The sequence below is a fragment of the Centruroides sculpturatus genome, unplaced genomic scaffold (assembly GCF_000671375.1).
Source record: "Centruroides sculpturatus isolate CEXI.00-Female unplaced genomic scaffold, Cexi_2.0 scaffold360, whole genome shotgun sequence".
NCBI lineage: Eukaryota > Metazoa > Arthropoda > Arachnida > Scorpiones > Buthidae > Centruroides > Centruroides sculpturatus.
Genome location: NW_019384584.1, coordinates 585,720 through 609,541, shown reverse-complemented (window position 1 = coordinate 609,541; position 23,822 = coordinate 585,720). Strand labels below are relative to the sequence as shown.

At 30.2% G+C, this 23,822-nt stretch overlaps 1 protein-coding gene across 1 annotated transcript in view; it reads left to right on the top strand.

Moving 5' to 3' along the window:
- Positions 1-23,822, top strand: part of LOC111624547 (transcriptional activator protein Pur-beta-like) — a 74,827-nt gene that overhangs the window by 43,315 nt on the left and 7,690 nt on the right. The window contains exon 5 of the mRNA XM_023367423.1: positions 8,754-8,860. Coding sequence (XP_023223191.1) covers positions 8,754-8,860 — 107 coding nt within the window. The remainder of the gene's footprint in view (positions 1-8,753; positions 8,861-23,822) is intronic.

The window sequence follows — 23,822 nt, the reverse complement described above, 5'->3', positions numbered from 1 at the left end:
TGGTAGTAGCATGATTTCACATTCATAAAAGTTTTGATCGTTGCTTACAAAAAACTGATCCAAGTGATTTTTGACATTGTCATTTCAAGTAAATGTCTTACAGTTAAAAAAATTTGTATAGACCAGAACAAGTAATAATCTGAATGTGCTTGATCTGGCAAATATGGTTGGTGTGATAGCACGTTCCATCTAAATTATAACAGTTTCTGACAAGTTACCAAACTTGTGTGAAATTTGACATTATCGTGGTAAAACACTACAACTGTTTTGTTGATCAATTCTGGCTGCCTTTTCTGTTTGATGATATTACTCAATTTGCTTACTCAATGGCATTACACTTTCAAATCAATTGTTAAATTGTCTGGTAAAAGCTCCAAAAAAAATTTCATTAAAATCCCACGAAAGAGAGCATCTCTCGTTAAGAATGTGTGGAACCCATATATCAAGCTTTGAAACGAAACCAATTTGTTTCAAGTAATCATAAACAGTTCAATTTGACAAATTTAATCTTTTAGTGATTTCACGTGTTATTATTTGGCAGTTTGCTTCAATCAGTACTTTTATTTTGTTTTCATTGGCTTCAATTGGTCGTCCACAATGTGGTGCATTTTCAATATTGAAATTGCCAGAACAAAATTTTGTAAACCAGTTTTGGCACTGTCGTTCTGTCAATACATCTTCTCCATACATGTCACACAATTTTTTTCTCGCTTGAACAGCATTCTTACCTTTTTGGTAATAAAAGAGCAAAATATGTTGAAAATGCTGCTTTTGATCTTCCATATTTGATGGGATACAAAAAATAAACAATTGCTCAAAAGCAAACAAAATTTTTTACAAATAAGCCTTAAAATGCTAGCTGTCAAAATATATAATTATTATATGGTTTAGAATGAAAATGGCAGGAAAAATATGACTAATCCGTCTAATGGTAAAAAAAACGAAATTACTTTCCAAACAACCCAATACATTAGGACAAAATCAAAGCAAAGGTTCGGTCCTCACCTAGTAGTTTAGTCATTCCAATGTACTGTACATAGTACATAACTAATATAATTTATATAAACATTAGTACCAAAAGGAACATTTTTTGTACTATGACTACTATTATAATTTCACATACAATGGAGAACTGGCACTATCTACCTCCTGTAATTTATATGCAATCACAGTAAGGAAACTGATAGTAACTAGCCAGACCTTAACTTTATAGTATACCATTTTAATCTATCTGAGATGGCAATTTAGGTTTCAAGTAAAGAGTAGGAGAAATCACATTCTGGGTCTGGAATGACTCCAGTAATATACTCATATTATTGGAGTCATTTTGTAAATTTTAAATTCTTATTTCCTGGTGTACAGTAATACCCTAAACTTATGTGATAGGTGGGACCGAGCGATAACCGCATAAGTCGAATTAGCGCAGGTCAGGGTATAATTTCACAATTTGTGTAAAATCCAAGTCGGATGTAAGCTAATAAATGTTCTCGTTAATCTTATCTTGTCTTTTGATTCGTTCACGGTTACAAGAAATCATCACATAGAGTCTCTCAAATCTCCGTAAATATAACAAACACAGAAATAAATAACACAAAATAAATTGTAGCTATGTGTCGATTCTGCGCGACACGTCCGAACATGTAAGCTGAACAATAGTGTGAGGGAATGAGTAATCAAGAGTTGCGTGGCGCTCAAACAAAAGATGAATCGACGAGATTTGAAAATCGCATAACTCCGGGTTCGCATTGGGGTATCATAAGTCGAGGTATTACTGTATCTCAATGGCTAATTTGATATCTTCATGTCTATTGAAGTCAACTATTTTCATTTTTATACACAACAGTATAACAAACATCTCTGATATTTTTTTATAAAATCCTTTAAACTCTGTTAACTACTGGTTGCAAGATTTTTCTATTTTTAACATTTTCCTATTGTCATTACAAATTGACATTCATTGTGCATTTGTCATCCAGACAGTGTAGTCAACTAATCATCTCTTTTGTTTCTTCCATCTTTCTTTTTCAGTGGAATTATTCTCTACCAGTGTCTTCATTTCTCTGTCTTCTGAACAAACTATCTTATTCTCTGTTTTAGTATATTTTAATTTATCAGATTCTTGTGAATTGTTTTTGTTCCTTTCTTAATATCTTTCCCCTTCTAGCTCATCTGTTTTATGATAGAATCTGCATCTCTTTTTCAACTCAATAACAAGATGTCAACAGATTTCTGGCCACATTGCTATAGTTTTGTTTCTTAGGAAATGCAGTTTCAGTCCATGCTGCTATTTAGGACTATAGCCTTGGCCTTAGTCTTTCTGAACTTTCCTGTAACTGTTACCAACTTCTGACTGGAAAATAACCTGTTTACTATTGTTGTAGACATGATATCCAGGTATTCTTGGGCATTGCAATCTCAAACACTCTTAAGAAGTCAACATTCCTCAAAAACATTCTTATTCAAAATATGACTACCTACAGCCTTCCTACTTCCAATTTATTGGTTCCTCCTTTAAAATAAATTTATTTTCCGTTTCTATTGAATAATCAGTCTTGAACATTGTTTTTCATTGAGTTTTGGTCACCTGGCTACTTGGATATTATCATACTTGTTGAGTATCTCAGATAACCTTTTTAAAGATAAAATCCTTGCTCATTTATCTACAAAGTGCTTTCTTATTTCAGTTGAAACTTGCTTCTTCACTTGGTTCAAAGCAAATAGGTTCATTAAAGTTTTGAAATTGGCTGCTCCTGAACCTTTTGTCCATTCACCAGAATATATAATAAGCTTACAAGTGTAGTTTTTCTGGTACTATTCACTTTCGTTTCCTGAGAGCTAAACTTCTGACAGAATTTTTTAGAATTCTATTTAAACTTTTCAAATAATGCCCTTCAAGCTGGAGATAACTTTCTCTATAGGACTTTTTATTAATTGAGATGGATACCATAGCACAGGTATCCATCTTGATTAATAAAAAGTTTATTAAACAAGTGTGTGGAGCAAGACTAAAATTCTGCAATGGTGGATCATAAATTCTAGATTGTACAGTATAACAAGATCCTGATGGCTATATAATACTGAGAAGTAGAAAGAACCTTTCCTTGGCCTATAGAAGGAACCCCACCATCTATGCTAATATAAATACCAAGATACTGTATAACTTCTTCGTGCACAGTGGGGTGTATAATAAACAAAAACATACTTACTCGTGCCTCTAACCGGTGTGTAGAAATACAAAAATAAATAATTTTGTAAAAACAAATGTTTTCCAAACACCTTCCGTGTCTTCTTCAGGTAACCGTTTCACCTGAAGAAGACACGGAAGGTGTTTGGAAAACATTTGTTTTTACAAAATTATTTATTTTTGTATTTCTACACACCGGTTAGAGGCACGAGTAAGTATGTTTTTGTTTATAAATACCAAGAATCCTCAGAATAAGTTGTATTTTTCAGGAGTATACTCTATACTTCTTCAGAGCAACAGAGAGGGCCAGCATCTACAGTACATTGATACAGTACTATGATATGTCCATTAAAATGTTTACAGGAACATCTCAATACAATTAATAAAAGGCAAACTATTACAGCATTAGCCATATATGCCTTGGACATGCAAGTGAACATCAACAATGCCCTCTTTTGTATCTTATGTGGGAGCCTCTACATCTTAACCTGAACTTGGTTGCTCAAAGCAATTGAAAATGTTTGTTTTCCTCCAACATTTTGTTTTACTGGCTGGAGTTTTGGTTTTTGTAAGTGATAGTTTAAAAACTTGCAATGTAGCAATGGTGTGTGGTGACATTTGACAATAGGGAAGCTCTGTTTCCAAAAAAATTATACACAAACCTAATCATTGGAAGTGTTATACAATATTTTGGTGTGTAATATCCATGTGCTAAACCATGTGAGGTTGATGCTCTGTAAAGCGCATGTGCAAATGTATATAATATGGCTGCTTTACACGATTCAAATATTTTCACCGTGGAAGCTATATCATATTTGACAATACAGCGCTTCCATTGGAAATATGCATATACGATAGATATGCACTAATGGACGAAATAAGATTATGCATATACAAATTTATATTCAAATATACAATAGCAATCTTATCATTGTTTTTCACATGTATAGAAATTTGTAATAAAATACATAATGCAGTTATAATAAAATATTAATTTTAAGTAATTCAAAGTATGTTAAAATAGAAAAATATTTGCACACTATGTATTTATATTTTAGAAAATACAAGGGAAGTGGTTTTTCCATAGCTTCCATGGACAGAATGCTACAGCAGTGTAGATAATCTTGTAGAATGTGGAACATAAATCAATAAAATAATTATTTATTGTGAAATCATCACAAAGCTGGGCTGCAATTTTTAATCATATTTTTAATTTATTTAATTTAAAATATATGCTCTCCACTTCAAATTATTAATGTCTTTAATCTGTACATACTTTCCTGCTAGCAATAGAGTCATGCTGGTCATCTATCTATCTTAACTTCTTTTAGGGAAAACTTTTTGAATTGAAATAATATGACTTCTGATGCAAACTGGAAGTTTGTATATAGTTAATTGGGACCTCCTGTCTTAAGCTTTCCATATCTGGTCTCAACTTTCATCTAACTCCATTCTTGAGATTAAGAAAGGACAGAGAGATGGATGACAATGAGAATTTAATTTATAGGTCTACAGTTCAACAAGTCAAAATATTGGAAGACAGACAAAAACAGAATCAAAATATTGAAAAATTTCATTTAAATTACAATTGTTTTACTATTACAAAGATCATCAGTAAGTAAGCACAAAAGTGCTCTGGAATACCTATTTATGGAGTAAAGATCTATTCTATATATCTGTGTCTAATAATAATTCCACTTGACTTCAGTGCATTTGTAAAATTTGATTAATTTAAAAATTGTTTCATTAAATGCATTCACTGACAAAAGAGTTAAGCACCCAGATAGAATTGTCTAATTACTGCAAAACTTGGCATATAGCTAGGCTTATCATAATATTTTTATTTCAAACCAAGACAATTTTGAGAAAATACTCACAACAGAAAATAAAGCTTATTAGGAAAGTACCTGTGATTGAAAAGGCTAAATAAAGAAGCTGTTAACAAAAACAGCGAGTTAAAAGCAATTTTTAGTAACTTAAATAAATGTATCTTATTATTAAGAAGTTATTAATATTTATCACTAATGTGAACTTTCTTTAAAAATTCTTTGTCACTTAAATCAGTATATTTAAAATATGACAATATACTTGAGGAAGTTCCTGTTGCTTGCCTTATATTATTTAAAGTGATTTTTAATGTTTAAACACCCATCATGAGTTACTGAAAATTCTGAAAAGCACAGTTCATATTTCACTTTGTCAATATGATCAGACTTTTTTCAATCATCAATAAGCACATGGTTTCTTTTTGGCATTTCAGAGATTAAAATGTACAGTACGAAATAATTGCAAATGCCAACTAGCAATTTGAACTCAACTAAGATATGACATGTTCAGCAATGAATGGACAGTGTAAGTTTCAGTGTTGCCAACTCTAATTGAAACAAAATATCTAAAAAATGAAATAAAAATATCTGGATCTTGTAGGCTACATGCTATTATAAATTATGTGAAAAAATATCTGAATGAAGAAATAAAACATCTAAATTCATTAGGCCATATGCTATAAATTTTCGGGGGAAACATGTAGACAGCATTAAAAGTACTTAGATCTGGATATGAAATATTTAGATTGGCAACAGTGAGTATAACAGAGGGGATTATTTAGTTGCCAAATCACCATTTTACTCGAGGCTGCACTATTTTTACTTCTTGTATATTTGACACTTTTAAAATTCTACCAAATAACCAGGACAAAATGACAAACTGGCCAGGATACTGGGACAACATTGTCAAAACAGGATGTCTGGTAAGCCTACATACAGCATACATCAGACAGTTATGTAAATGAGTAGTACAGTATGGTCTGATTGCACACCTGATAATGCCACTGAATACCTTTAAATTGTTACCCCAGTTTACTACGAAAAGTGGCTCACTATATTCAGAATTTTTAATGTACCTGTTGTTTGCAGATCTTTGAATGGGAGACATGTCTGTTTGACACGGTCAAAGGCATTACACACAACTGACAGAGTTTGAGAAATACTGCATTATTGATCTGAGAGAAGCAGGGTGACTTTTTTGCTATTATTTATGAGAAAAACTGTTGATGATGTTAACATAAACTTTGTGTTAATAGAATTTTTCTCATTAATCATTATTATTACTCACATATAATGCCACAATCATATATTTGACTTTTTTGTTGAATTGCTTGTCATCTGGACCATTCTGACCTGACTTTGAGATGATGTTGGGGGTAGTTAACATGCAAGGACATGCATACATGGCAGATAAACTCTGGGCATACCAGACAGAGCACAAAAATAGGTAATTGTTTGATCATGACAACAGCAGCAGCTGCAATGGCATCTTTATCACCCATCCAGAAACAGATAGTTTTTCTCTTGCTACAAACTTTATATCTTCCTCTACCATTGACAAATGACTAGCAGATGCAAATTTACATATATAGCAGTTGCTGTCCCCCCTGCTATTAGCATCAGTGATGGATCTAGAACTCAAAGAAAGGACTACCTAAAAAATTTTAAACATTTTAATAATTAATAAGTATCTTTTTATTAACATGCACAAAAGAATTGTATTGAATTAGTCTGAAAAACTATATTTGCCATCATGGTTTTTAAAAACAATGTTTTGAATTTCAAACAAATAAATTTTAATTTTTTTTGTTTGAACTTCAATTTTAATGAATGATGAGGGCTTAAGTCTCTGTAGCCTCAATCTGTCCCTGATTAGCACTTCAACATCATTGGCATTATTTCCAGTTGTACTGTGACAGAGAAGCATGCATAGTCTGGAAGAATATTGTCTTTAGCAGTGAATCCCAATTTTGTTTATGAATGGATGACCACATCTTAGTGTTTGGAAGATCACTGGTGAGTACTTCAATCCTGTATTTATTGTTGAGCAACACACTGCACCTGCTGGCATGCTAGTCTGGAGAGTCATCTTGTATGACAGTTGGATACTCTTAGTGGTAAAAACAATATTGACAGCACATCAGTAAGTTCAGGAAATTCTGTAACCTCTTGTTCCATTTTGTAGCATAGTTGCAAATAGTCATTTTCCATCAAGATAATGCTTGGCTGCACACATCTAGGATTTCCCAGGAATGTCTTTGTCACATTGCCACACTTTCTTGATCTGCCCAATCTCCAGATATGTTACCCATTGAACTTTTGAGGACCATATGGGACACCAACTTTAATCATCTGTGAGTGTGATGGATCTGTGGCAACATTTGTAACATCTGTGGGTAAATCTGTCACAGATAATATAAGTGCCTGTATGCCTTCAAGTCTGAACATATTGCTTTATGTATCCAGGCAAGAGGTGATCCTACAAGCAGGGGCGCTGCTAGCTGTTTGAACGCCCGTGTGCAATACCGATTATGCCACCCCCTGTTTAACTACGATTACCTATGCTGAGCTTGCCAGAAAGGCTCTTTGCCGCCCCCTGGACGTGCCGCCCGCGTGCGGTGCACGCCTTGCATGCCCGCTTACGGCGGCCCTGCCTACAAGGTACTAAAAATTTCTTTAAATTGTATCATTATTACAGTGGAACTTATCTCTTGATATTGATATAATATTGTAATCACTTATTACCATGATCATTACATTTACACTAATAAATTTTAATGCAATTTCAATGCTTCCTTCTTGGTGCATAACTTTTTGTCAATTGAGTGTATTTTAAATATAGTAAAACTCTGTCTAAAACAAATGTGACAATACCAGCCAAAATTTTCCATTTTGACAGATATTTTGTTTTTATTAATACAGAAAAAGAAAAAAGTTGAAAAAATGTTGTTATATATCATATTTAGAACTATTTCTTTTTCATTTATTTTTAATTGTCTACTTGGACATTACTCATTAATAGGACTTTACACTGGTGTTTAAAAATTGACACAATAATGAGAAGTCCTGTTAATGAGTAATGTCCAAGTAGACAACTAAAAATAAATTATAAGGACTGTAAGGCAATTATAATTATTTCTTCTTCAATTTAAGCACTTCAAATTTTAAAGCTGTGCTGAAAACACTAAAATGAAAATATACAGAAATAAAAAATCTATATAAAAATTCAGTACTCGTGGAACATATTTTAATTATGATTTAATTGCTATATACTCAAAACTCTTCTGCATTAGACAAATTTCCAGTTTATAATAGTATTATACATAGAAAGTATTTCCATTCTGAGATTTATTTTCCATTTAGGCAAGTTTCTGTTTTGTATAGGTTTTTTTGAATATATTAAACATAGAAAAATAGAATGGGAAACAATTTGTTCCGTGTTCTATTTTTATTTGCAGACTGAAGATGAGTTTATATGAAACCATAAACTTTCCTTAATAAATAAATATTTGTTGTTTATCAGAATCTGGGCATTTACTGTGTATTTATATCAGTTATGATGATAAGTTTTCTACATTTTCATAATTGAACATTAAATTTTGTTTTTAATTATATTTGAAAACAAGAGTATTTGCTTTATATATTTATGAAATAAATATCTAGTAAAATTAGTTTGTCTCCAAAATAAAAATTATTTTATTACTGTTTTAAAGTTTTACAATAAACAATTTTTTTATTTTTAGGATTTAAAGGCGAATTGCCAGAAGGTCGCCACATGCGTGTAGAAAATAAAAACTTTTATTTTGATATTGGTCAAAATAGCAGGGGTATATATATGCGTATATCAGAAGTAAGTAATATTTCTATAAATAATTAGAAATTTGCATATTCTAACTGCTTCAACTGCAGGATAAAGTTGGAACAAAAGACTGGCTGTTGCTACACACATTCAAATAAGTTGTAAAAAAATGCCAAATTTTAAAATTATTTGAATGTGTGAAGCAGCCTTAAATGCATATTGTAAAAGTTTTCTTAAAAACAGCAATTTTCTAGAAAAAGAAGTGTGAATTTCCTTTCTTAGAGTTAAAATTAAATAGGGGTTTGAAAAAAAAAAACAATTATTGATCAAAACAAATTGTGTAAAAAGAGAATTAAATTTTTTCCAGACCATTTTAGATCAAAATTGAGTAAAAAGAATCTGTATAAAAACATAGTTGGGGTTTATGTTTATTCTTTAAAAGTAAGCTTGCTTGTTATTTCTCAGAATAATATAAATGATAAATAGCTTCTTTTTCCTTAAATGAAAATTCCAGAAATTAGTTTTTCTTTTTGAATTTTCTACATTTTAATTATAAACCGTATTAAAAACAAAGAATCATAATATAAAATTTCATTTTAAAGCAAGTTTTATTATAAAATAAAATTATTTCCAAATACATTTCATATGTGGTTCCCTATCATATCTGTTTTAAACCATTTTGTTCTATAATACCTTAAAATGCAGTATGATTGATCACTGTCAGACAAAATAGTTGACTGGGGACAAGGTAAATTTTTATATAAATATGGTGGCGAATTTTCAAAGCTGAGTTATATATTGTGAAAGTTTAATAATTAGAATTAAATAGAATTAGTTATTTCTATCATATATAATTAATAATATCTGTTTATGTAAAGAACATAAACAGATATTATATCATAAGAAATCATATGCTTATAAAAAATATATTTTATTTATTAGTAGTTTTATATTTATAGAAGCTTTCATGAAGAATATATTCTTCATGGTATAAATTGACATTGATCTATTTAAAACAGAAAATATAATTCTTTTAAACAACTTGTTTTTGTATGTTAATAATTAGATCTTTTGATAATTTGATTTAAGCAGCATTAAATAACACTTTAATGGGGAAATAAAAGAAATAATATACTGTATTTCTTTGATTCTATAATGCACTTTGATTCTACAATCAAATTTTTTAGGATTTTTTACAAAAGAAAAAATTTCTTTCATAAGTTTTGTTTTCGAAAAGTTTTGTTAAATAACAATACAGATGCTATGAAATAGATAATGTTCATTTTCAGGCTCTTTTGTGTACAGTATGTTCTCATTTTTTTTTAGTTGCATCATAATGTCATCTTGGATGTTTTTTTTAATGTTAAAAAGGAAATTAAATTACACTCTCATTGCCAGCAAAACTCATTTAAATTGATGTGACTGACATTTAATAAATGGTTTTGGTTGTACTGGTGTAATATGCATCACATGATGTGTTCACAATGACTATTGATTGTTGTTTTGGACTGTAAATGTAAGATTCCAGTGTTTGTTAGACATATCTCTATTTCAGAAAAATAAAAATGAATTTTCTAAAGTGTATCTTAGAATCAAGGAAATGTAGCACTAAAACAATATTGTAGTAGAAGAGAAATGATAAGCAAAGAGAATTTTTAAGGATTTATGCTATATATGTATTGTAACAAAACTAAATAATTGGATATAGATGTCATTAATAAATGTCAGAATAGTTAATCTAACATCATTAATGTAATAATAGTGCTTGCTACTTAGTAGATGGAATATTGCAGTCACTGTGTATATGCTTTATTAATTTAATAAAGTAGGATTTACTATTGTGACCTGGCAAAATAAATAGATAAATAGCTGTGATCAGAAGCATAAGTAGGTCACTATAAGACCGATGCTCCAAGAAATTTCTAAAATAATAAAAAACAAATTAAAAGTAAAACCAAATTAGATTGTAAAACTCATTATGTGGTATAATTAGTTACATAATGAACAGCCTAAATACACTGGATCTTGCTTATCTGGCCATTTCTTGCACAGAAGGGTGCCAGATTAATGAGAGTGCTGGATTATTGAGAATGTCTAAGCCTAAAAGCAATGAATGGTATGATATGTTGTCCTTTGTTACTGATTACTTTTGATGGCAGGTGGGAAAATATACAGCAGGCTAATGTGCTGTACAATTTATCCATCCAAGAAATCAAACCCAAGTAAACAGGAAAACAGGATATGTGACATGACAAACACTTTCATGGTAATGGAAGTACTAAAATCAGTTACACTAGGGAGAATACAGGGTACCAGATAATTGAGAGTATAGTGTAGTAATTAGTTGTACTTTAATGCTTTTATTTGGTTTACAGTCATTAAAAATAAGAATATCAAACATGGATAGTAAATTTTTTGTAAGTTTTTGTCATTATTAGCAGATAAGTGGACAGAACACGGAACTATTTAGTTGTATCATATGAACATAACAATCAATAATGGACACATACGGGCCAGTCAATACTTAGCATTGGTCAAGCTGGCAGAAAATTCTGGAAATCAGAATGAAGTTGAGAAACATCTTATTGTACTGTACAAAGGTACACTTGTAAATACCATGACCACCATACACCATTCAGCTATCTGAGTGATTGAGTGCATTCAAGTACAGTTTTCTCAGTTAGGAGATAAAGAAATTCCAAGACATTTTTCAAAAATATAAATTTAAAATAATTGCCAAGGAGAAACAACTAATGATATTATTGAGATTGAACATGAACAACTATAGAAAGCAATCCATCAATATCAGTCATAGTTGGTTCAGGTGAAGAAGTTGGACTAAACTGACTGAGGGAAGAGGACAATACTTAGAAGGAAAGAACTTGTTCTGTGACTCAAAACTTTGAAACTAGACCAGGGATCTATTCTACACTCTATTATTAAGCTAGCAAATATGATGATACCACATTACTGTCAGGATCATATAACAGAAGTTCAATGAAATATGACACATTGTTCTGCAATCTATATTTTGTTTTTAGTTTCAATAACTGAACTTTTGTTATTAGTCATCTCAACATGCCTATACAATCTTAACAAAAGTAAAAACAGTTAACATGGTGGCTTTTAGGCTAAAAATTAGACTGATGTTACTTTGGCAAAAAATGCATTTAAACTTATAAAAAAAAAAATACATATTTTTATGATTCATTATGAATAATGAGTTATATAATGTATTAATAAATCTATAAACAACCGAAGCATACTCAGCAGAAAATAATAACTTAATCAACACCTGATCACTCGCTGAGAGATTTATTAATAACACAAAACGTTTTCAATCTATTGATTGTACCCAAACTAATCAAGAAAGTACCCGACCTAACAAAAAAGACACAAAAAATTTGGGAAAACACATCTTTATTTTTCAACATAGTCTCCTTTTAGCACAATACACTTTTCCCATCGCTGTTCAATAGTTTTGATTCCCTGTTTATAGTGAGAACTGTCAAGCTTCTCAAAATAGCCATCAACTGCAGACTCCACCTCTTCATTGTTGGCAAATCTTTTACTATCAAGCCATTTTTTCAAATTTGGAAAGAGAAAATAATCCAAGTGGGCTAAATCTGGCGAATAGGGTGCGTGAGGAAGCAATTTGAACCTTAACTCATTGATTTTGGTCATCGCAATAATGGATGTGTGAACTGGTGCATTGTCTTGATGAAACAACACTTTCTTTTTCACCAAATGTGGCCGTTTTTCTTGATTTCATCCTCAAGCACTGCAATAAGTTCACATAACACTCACTGTCGATTCTTTTTCCTTTTTAAAGATAATCAATGAAAATTATCCCACACGCATCCCAAAAAACACACCATGACCTTGCCAGCAGATGGAACTGTTTTTGCTTCTTTGGAGCTGATTCTCCTCTTTCAGTCCATTGTTTCGACTGTTCTTTCATCTCAGATGTGAAGTGATGGACTTACAATTCATCCATGGTTAAGAATTGACCCAAAAACTCGGCTTTTTTGTGGCGAAACATTGCCAATCACTCAATTGAAACATCCTCATGACGCTGTTTTTGTCTCGTTGTGAGCAAATGCGGCACACAGCTTTCTCATGTCCAAATTTTCAGTCAAAATGCGATGTACAGCACTTTTTGAAATGCATACCGTGTCTGCTAGCTCTCACACTTTGAGTTGATGGTCATCCAATACCATTTGGTGGATTTTTTTCACCATTTCTGGCATGGTCACCTCACTTGGTCATCCACTGCGATATTCGTCTTGGCAGCTCGTATGGCCTTGTTTAAGCTCTGCCACCCAATATTTTTATTGTTGTAAATGAGAGAGCAGACTCCCCCAGAGTAGAATCTAGCTCAACTTTAATATTGGTTGGACTGAAACCTTTCAAATGAAAGTATTGTATCACATAACGATGGCCAATTTTTTCCATGTTTACAAATTCACTGACATTGTTCACTATTGATGGCTGGCAAAAAAATACTAAACAACATAGTATCTTCAAACTTAAGCTTTATAAGGTCGATACTTTCGAACACAGTCGTTTTTTTCAAACAAGTACCGTGATTTATATGTCAGGTTGGGTACTTCTGGGACGACCCTCGTAAATATGTATTTTATGCAATAAATTGTGCATATTTCTTCATACCTATGGCTATTTCTTTCAAATGTTTACTCAAAATGGTGTGCATCGCTTTTGGACATTTTTGGGTATACAGGCGACAATTTATCTTATCTGTGTGAACCACATGTCATTTTGTACTAATTAATTGATGCTCTAAAACTTTCTAATTGGAAAGTTTGCTCTATCTGTTTTCATTTTCAATTTGCACTGCCTATCTTCTAAATTTTGCCACTAGGGACGCTGCTGTCATTTGCATTAGGTCGGGCAGTATTGCTTTACTATACCGTTACCTCACTTGCATAGCTGTAGCTCTCTCCATTCGCAAGAATTTTCCGGTTAAAGGGACTTTCCTATGCACCCTGTATAACTTAATATGCATGTTTCTGGAACTACTTCGATTAAAATCCAGAATCAAAGCTGGAAGCAATTACTTGTAAAATCAAAACCATTCACACTTCTTTATGAAATGGGTTTACTGAACAAACCTTTTCAGTTTATTTTAAAAGGTTGATTTTACATGCCATTTTGATTTTTCACATACTTTTAAAAGGAATGCCAACAAATTGAAAGAGCATAATTTTGGCTCTAGCTTCATACTGACTACTGCTGTTACTAATTAATATGGAAAGTTGTCTACATCTACATTCTCAAATGTTTTTAAAAATATTTCTTAATATTTTTATCCTAGTGTTCATCATTTGCCATTTTTCCAAATTCAGTTGGTTTGTTTTTATTTTCATATTGTTACAATGTTTGCAGCAAAAGTATAATCTAGTTTTTCTGAAACTAAATTCAGATTATTTATCATCAATTCGAGCAAAACCTCAAATAGTCAACTAGTTGTATGCTGACTACAGTGTCCTTTCTTATATGAAGTGTCTGCCTTAACCATTCTGCTACAGAGGACATGCTGTAGAGAAGCATTTGTTCTTGCATGAATTGTCAACTCTAACTGTCAATATCTCAAAAACTAAGGGATATTGCGGCAATTGAGCATTTTTGGAATCAACATTCAATTCTCTATTAAATAGAACTGGTCTGGTTTCAAAGTTTTGAGTTGCAGTACAAGTCCTTGCTTTGTTAAATCTGGGCAATCTTGAGAAAAATCCATCCAAATTAATTTTCCAAAAAATCAGTTTGGAGATGACAAATAACATAAAATAAGGTAAAATCTATTGCTTCAAGTAGAGACAATTTTCGACAGGAAATGTATGCAAAATGGAAATGAAGTAGTGCAGAATAGAGATTATTTTTGAAGCTGATTGACATTATATTGTATCTAGTACATCAGAGCCCAGGTTCGAAAAGTTAGAGCAAATTTTATTGATGAAAAAATTGATGATATTGTTACCAAACATGAAAAAAGCTTTTCAAACTGGAGTACAAACATGTTATTGAACCAAAAACTGAAATCACATACATTGTAACCCAACTCACTTTTCAGAAAATAGCTACAGTGCCCACGTGGGTTGTATTTTTAAAGGCTGACAAAGCTAGATATTACAAGAAAGATCAATAATCAACAGTTGCCAAGGGTTTAGAAGTAGAACAGTTTCTTAAATTGCTCTGCCCCAGAGATGCCCTAAGATTGTAAAATTCATTGTAGAGTTTTTAGACAAGTATAGTTTGACTGATGATATATTATTGGTATGAGTTGGTGTCAAATTGGATAAAAATCAAGGTATTATTTTTCCTTAAAAGAGTGACCCATTCTCAAGCAATCTATATTCACTGCTTAATGCATAGGCACAACTTGGTGGTTGTCAGTTCTTTTGCTAAAGTATTATCAGCAGTTATTTTTTTTAACTCTTGAAAAAAGTGTGGTATGTCCATTTCTTATAACACATTTTATGTTTTTCTTAAAATTAAGTTTGTTTTGCTTATTTTTAAAGACTGAAATAATCATCATAATGAATTGGGCTACTTTACTGCTTCTATTAATTAAATTCTAAGTAATTTAGTACTAGAAGTAGGCATTAGTTACCATCTCTTATTAAATTAATATTTACTAAATAATTTAGAATATTCTGGAAGAAAAGAATTAGCCCAGAGTGGGACTCAACTCCACAACTCCCACTTACTGTGCGGATGCATTACCAGTTATGCTATCTAGACCTACATCCGACCCTTCATTTCCAGACATATTTAATCTTACATGTTAGATATAACGATCCATGTTTACTTACAGCTATGTCTACGGTCCACTGTAGCACTTACCCAGCTATCATTTTATCCCAGCATGGTGTATATATACATCTATAAACATCTGAAAGCAGCTCAATGTTTCTTCCAGAATATTTTCCTATTCAAGCCCAACGTTTAAAATTGTCTAATACAGATATAAAAGTTTTTATTAACACCACAAACATGTCAGGACAAAGTGGTGAATATGGGGAGAGAGTTAAATCCTGATATTTTCTTGTAATCTTGGGAATTGCAGTTTTTGAAATTGTGAAAGAACTGTGAAATGACAAGCAGTAATTAAAACTAAGTTGATCTAAGTTTTATAATAACCTTGCTCTTAATAATAACTCTCACATTCATTTCAAGTATTTTCTATGCATGAACTTTTATATATACAGTAGAGCATCGATTATCCGACTCAATTGGGGACATTGGTCGGATAACTGAAAAAATCGGATAACCGAAAACAAGGAAAAAAATACATTATTAGTATAGTATATTAGGATATTAGTATATTCCATGTAATTAGTTTATTAGTATATCGCTATTAACCAACTTCACATTGAATTTTCATCTGTGTTTAGCCTAACAAATTTTTTTTAAAAATAATAATCGTTGCTATTTTATCGTTAAAAATTATTTTTAANAAAATTATTTTTATTATTTCGTTTGAATTTTTGAAAATATTCTCGAAAGTTAATTACCTTTAAAAGTGCATGGTTTAATAAAAAAAAATACAAACTGATAAGTACTGATTAGCTTATTTTTATTTCATAGTTTTGTACAACTGTCACTTCTAATCAATACCGTTTTTTTTATAATTAAGTAGACTATGTTTGAATAAATATTGTTCATCTAATTGATTGCCTTTTAATTTTATTTTAACCATTAATAATATACTTGAATAATAATTCTAAATCAGTTCGGCCTAGGTCAAACTAGTTAAGCCTAAAGTGTTTAGGCCAAACTAGATTGTCCTGGGCTAAACTAGTATATCCTGACACACGTAGGTTAAACCCGTTTGGCCTGAAATTGGGTTTGGCTGGTAACATATATAAATAATAATAAATCATAAGTTATTCTTTTCAAAGTTATATCTTTAAAATATTCTCTTTGACTTCACTAACTGCAAACTTAAATCATACATGTTAGAATATTTGTCATTTTATCCATTTGCAATTTGAAAACTTCAGAAACAAGCTATTTCTTTTAGAAATATTATTCTAGAAATATATTCAATATTAATAAAAAGAAAAAATATACAATATAGCTGAGAATCTTTTCCTGCTTTTACATAATATTTTGAACCAGATGTATGATATGTGCATGCAGAACTGTCAGTGTTGCATCTTTTTGCATTCATCACTATTGGTAAAGACAGTTAAAAAAATTTGTTCTTCAGTGGGAAAAACAATGCATCAAGAATCCTGTATGACCATATATATTACATTCTGCCATAATTCTTAACAGTACCTGGCTAGATGTAATCCAGTTAAAAATTTAGAAAAATTAATTTTTATACTTACAGGGCTGTTTTCATGGTAATTTTTAATTTTTTTTATATTTCAAATGATACTTGAAATTTAATAATGATAACTATAAAGATTATGTGAAATTTTTTTTTTCACATTAAAAATTTGTAAAAATAATTTCTTTTAAAAAAATTATATATTTTAATTTATAATTTTAAAAAATTCCTGACAGTTATTTTTGAGTGAAATATAAGATGTGATGTTAGAAAAACATTTTTCAATAATTAATCATTTCATTTAAAATTTGATATTCTAAACATTTCGACCAAATAAATGCAATAATGAATAAATATATAGTAGTTTACTTATCAATAGAGATATTAAAATCAACAGAAATAAGTTTATTTGAAAAGTTTAAGAAAAATATTGATCCATCAAATGATTTAATCACAAAATAAATAATTACAACTGGAATTAAGTTGTTTAACAGAGGGAAAAAAATGTTTTCAATAATGCATATTTTAATTCTTTGAGTGCATCAAATACACTCATTGAAAGTGATCAAAAAGTGTTTGCTTTCTATTGAGTAACTTACTGGTTAAAAATAGTTGGTTTACTTTATATACATATTTGATTATATTGGCTCAAACTGGTAAATGTATCTCCTTATTTATACATAATACATATCCTCTTAACTTATTATAACCATTCTAAATGAATATTTAATATTTTTAATTAGAATAATAATTACAAATGTACCCGCGATTAATTAAATAGTTACATGTAAAATTATCAATATTATGGTTAATATAATTTTAAATAAAAATACCTGTTAATAACAATGAAATAAAGCAGTTTTGTTGTCGTCGAAAAATTGGACATAAAAATATACTTTTTAAAGTTTATTGTATCTTGAATGAAATATCCTTTGGATGCCAGTGTATAATCTCTCTGAACATCTAAAATAAAAATACAAAACCTTACATTGTAAAATAATTTTGAATTCAAAATATTTACAATAGTTATTAAAAAAATCAATTTTTTTGAAGTTATAAATAATTTGATGTTTATATACAGTTAAATTCATAAACATGTTAAAAAAATAAATAAAAAACAGAACTGTTTCTTCAAATTTAAACAGAATTAGTATCAAACATTTTAAAGAAATGTAATAATAAATTGATTCTGCTATGTTTTTTTTATGGTGTTAGTGAATTAAATCATATTATACTCAACTAATACTAGTGTTTAATGCAATGCTGGTGGGTCAAGCTAAAGGTATAGCTACAGAAAAACTACTGTTGTTGTGTGATGTTAATGTACATGTTTGTAGTTTCCTGTGTGACATGTTTAGTAAGGCTGCTTTCTATAATGTGATGTATATTCTATTGTCAAGGTCTAATGTTTCCAGACGTTTGTGTAGTGAATGTGGTATGTTGTCTGTGCAAAAGAGAACTACCTGCACAATAAGTACTCTATCCATTCATCACAGACACTATTTCGAAGGTAAGTTCGAGTATTTGCTAATTTTCTCAGGGTAGTGTTTTTCTTTGTATGTTACGCATGTTTGGAACAGCACATTTTCTTTTGTTTATTAATTATAATTATTATACAAATTTTTTCTGTAAAATAATCTAATTTATGACGTATATAAAAGAGTTATAGTACAACGTTCTATATAAACTTTGTTACAAACTCTGTGAATTAACCTGCATAAGTAGTAATAATATAACAAACGTAACATTTATTTCAAATTTGAATATTAAAGTTCTATGCTATAAATTCTAAATTTATCCAAATCTTTTGTAGTTACTGTGCAATCAAATCAGACCATTTCACATAGTTTGATATTAAAATACACTTTTAATAAACTAGCTTTCATCTTTCATTGATTCTATAAATTGATTCTAGATTGCACATAATAAAATTAGTCATATCTAGCAAAATCTTTAAGCTTGATTCTTAAAGAAAAAATTTGAATTATTTTAAGATCTTATTGTAATAAATTTAAAATTGGCTGTATTTACAAAAACATTTCTTGTTTTTTTTAGAAATGGTATCTTCTGTTATGAATGATCACGTCAATGATGACAACCGATTAATTTGATTAACATGAGATAAAATTTATAAAAATCTTCACACTCAAGTCTCTGGTTAATTAATATCAATAGAAAAAGCATAAAAACAACAAAAGTCATTTCTGTAAATTAATTACTTATACATCTGTTTTATAAATATCCTTAACTAATTTTAGGTACTTTCTTAAATCTTGAATTCTGGATCCCCATGTTTTCTTATGTATCTTAGGTGATATCAATCAATAACTTTCTTAACTGCTTTTTCAATTCCAAAATCTTCAATAAATTGCTTTCCAAATTATTCTTGGCCTAATTTTTCCCAATTATTTAAAATATTTACCCAGTCTCTTTATGTAATTCTTTAAATACCACTAACTTATATTTCAGTGACTCTTACATCATCTATGGAATATATATAACTATTCTATATTTATCAGTTCCTTTTCAATTACATTATCTAAAAAATAGACTTACTCTAGTCTATACTGAGATTTTACAGTTTCAATCTTATTGAGAAGTTTTGAATAAATTCTATTGATTTATCAATTTTTTTTTTACAAATCAATAATAAATTACCCAGATGTCTTTTATAATTTCATCTCTCTTACAAACTGATGCAATATCAAACAAATACTCTCCATTAACATGATAATTAGCAGAGCTCAGGTATTTCTGTCCTAACAATAATTAAATCTCTCAAAAATAATATGACTTGTACACTATTAAATATATTAAAACTGACATTTCTTTAAGCTTGCTTTTGACAATACTTCTCTTAAAAATAAGAATGCTGGTATCAAATAACTTATCAAAATCATTAAGTCATCAAATGACAAAAATTTCAGATACAAAAACTTTTAAAATACAAATATTTAAAACTAAAGATTAAATAGAGTAAACAATACCTCATTATTATGTAAAACAGTATACCAAGATGTAAATATCAACAATAAAATTATGATGTCTTGAATACAGCAAGTGTGCTTTTGCATCATTTCACGTAAGCTATTACTGATAGAAAATGCATGAGCATTTCGAAGATTGAATGGAATGTCTGAAAAGAAAATATAATATTTACAAACAAAAAAGATTTTCAAGTTTCCAGTTATATTCCCCAGACCCCCATCTGCTCTTTGCTTACAGAAGTATTAATTACTTAACTAATTCGGTATGGCTCTGGGCCATACCGAATTAATCTTTTCCTCCAAATTACCATAGAAATAAATTTAATCATTAAATTTACCTTGTTACAGCCTGATAAATAATTCAAAGTTCAATTGGCATATCAAATATTTACTTATGTAATTTGATGGCAGTAATAGTATTTATTTTTATTGAACAACTTATATCTCATTCCTCAAAAATAATAATAATCATTAATTTTAAGCATAAATNCCACCCACGAAAAACCTTTTTAACGAGTGTTATGTCACTATTAAATTCCACAAGTACTTTTGACCTCCACCAAGGTCTGCTTATCACCACCTGAGGCAGACCTCGGTGGAGGTCGAAAGTACTTGTGGAATTTAATAGTGACATAACACTCGTTAAAAAGGTTTTTCGTGGGTGGTCATAATGTTTAGTTTTCTATTTAAAGAACTGAAAACTCTTAAATTCTTATATTTAATCAATTAAACTTTTTATTCCAAAAAAGATATTTCTATATTATGATACTTTGTATTATTCTGCTAGGGTTTCTTCATTTTTTTAATGAAATTATACTGACATACTGTCTTGATTCTCTCTTCATTTAAATTTATGATTTTAGTTTAAACAGGTGTAAGAACACACTATAAATGTATTTAAAAGAATATTAACATACCAAAAAACTTGCAAACCTTTATAATGCAGTCTATTTTTTAACATACCAAACGTTTTTGGTCAAATTAACTTCAAGATCTTGAAGAAGGTTAGTTTATTTGACCGAAAACGTTTGGTACGTTAAAAAATAGACTGCATTATAAAGGTTTGCAAATTTTTTGGTGTATTATAGCAGTGCAGTTAGAGATATAGCGAATATTAACATAATTGAGATTTTCTTAATGATGATGCACATATTTTAAAAATCTTTTTCTAGGATAAAATCAAATATCAGCTTTTACTTCAGGAAATACAGGGTGATTCTAAGTTATTGTTGAGATTTGTGTCCTGTAATTTTTCACCTGAAAAAATAAAGCAAAGCAGCTTACTGAATATGAAAGTACAGCTCAAAACGTTTTATTATATATAGCATCAATATTGCAGAATTTAAAGGATTGAAATTGTTTAGTGGCCTGTACAATTTCAAGCAATAATCAATTTCCCTCCAAGTGTTATCCAACATTTGCAGTGTAACACTATCACGGAAAGAATTCCAAACTTCAGTCTGTTGAGGAAAGTCACAAGGATCTTGTAAATGGTGCCCATCACGTATCCCATGGAAAGAAATCAAGTGGCATAATATTGGACGTACACTGAATTGGTTCACTACACCCAAACTGCACCCAGAAAACGTATGTTGAGAAATTCTTGGATAGTAAGAGTTTGGATGTGGTGGTGTGCCATCTTGCCGAAATGCCACACGTGACCAACGATCTTCCAACCATGGTAACAGATATTGCCGTAGTGTGTCTAGACTAGGTGTCCCCAAAGTGGTCGATAAGAGTTCTCCAAGGGTCGATTAATACCAAAGAAGATCAATTAAACTGTAGGAAAAAAATTGAATATTCCAATAAAAATTTGAAATATGGATATGATCAACATTACTGACTACCCTAGTTATAACTTGAGTTTTGCCTTAGCCTACACCGCTTTAAGCATGTGTTACTCTGTTTTCACGCATCTGGCAACTGTACTAGTGCTGCAAACATGTTATGAACACTGGTAGTTCATTATACACAGACATATGTTGCACTGTTACACTCTGTTAGAGTTGTCACTAAGTATTTTATACCTAAATGTAGATATTTTGTCCTTTACAGAGAAAATATTGTAATATATTGAAAATCATTAATATAGTACAGAAGCGTTTGCAAGGAAAAAATGTTACAATTATTATGGCCTTTCAAGTAAAAATGGAGCTATTTAAATCTTCGCTGGCACAATCCGATTTTAAATATTTTTCAAACTTGCAAGTACTAAAAGAAAATGAAAAGGTTTCCGACCGTGATTTGCAGATATATATTAAACATCTTGATAAATTAAGAGAAGACTTTAAAGCACGTTTCGAAGACTCGGAGAATATGCATGTTCCCGAATGGTTTGCTAATGCATTTGATATAAAAATAGATAATGAAAGTAGTGAACCTGGCTTAGAAGATGAACTGAGTGAGATATATGTAGATTTCAAAGCTAAAGCATTGTTTAAAAATAAAAACCTCAGTGAATTTTGGAGCAATAACAATATTGTCCTAAATATCCCAAGCTCAGAGCAGAAGCCGAACCTTTCTTACTTGCATTCCCAACTTCATACATGGTTGAAGCTGGTTTTATCCACGTGAACGCAATTTTGACAAAACAGAGGAACAGATTGAACTTGGAAAACCATGGTGATTTGCGACTAAAACTTACCAATTTTCAACCGTATATCAATAATCTTGCTGCTTCTCTTCAGACACATCCATCCCACTAATATCAACTATTTTAATAAAAAGGCATGTCAACATATTTTTAAGGCATTCAGTAGTAGTAGTAGTAGTAGTAGTAGTAGTAAAATGACAGTAAAAGGTTTTTTCATCTGATATAACTTATGTTATGTTTTCAAAGATAAGTGTGTATTTTACGTATTATGACATGTATGGTTTAAGAACTATAGGCAAATTTCCATCTATCCATAATTTTGCTATTATTTTTTAAGATTATAAATCAGTGGAAAATATCTCCTTTTTCTGTTAATGTTATTGGGTGGATTTTTAAGATATGGGAACTATAAATTCTTTTGTTGGGTTGTTATGCAGGTCTCCTTATCGCTTAACATTACAAATGAAAAAATGATTTAATGTTTTTGTTAAATACTTAATCTGGGGGTCGATAAGAAGGCAAATATTTCATAAAGGGGTCGACGGGATAAAAAGTTTGGGGACCCCTCATCTAGACAGATTGTCTCTGTTGCTATTTTTCCACAAAGAAAAGGGGTACTAAAACATCTGAACATGCCAAATAAAACTTTTAATTATACTTTCATGTTCTGTAAGCAGTTTTATTTCATTGTTTCTGGTTGGAAAATTACATGACACAGAAACTTCAACAATAATTTAGAATCATCCTGCCTATCATTTAGGCTTTCATAATTAACACATTTTCAAAAAGACTCGATCTACTAATTCCATACTATTGAATTTTATTTATAAAGCATTATTTTGTTATTTCAGTCAGGTATTCTCAACCCTTTCTGTAGTGATACCAAACAGGAGTTAATAATACAGCATTTTCTCAATTCTGAGACACTTGTTTCACACTAACAAAATGATACATTATGAATAACATATCACATTGTTTACTTGTAGCAATAGACATTTTTGGCTATAATATGCAAGGTTCACACAAGCATCAGTTCACATAAGCATTGTTGGAGAGCATTTAATTTAAAACACTTATGATTTTTTTTCTTCTGTTAAAAAAATCTTAATTTAACTTGAAACTTGTGGTTTGTCT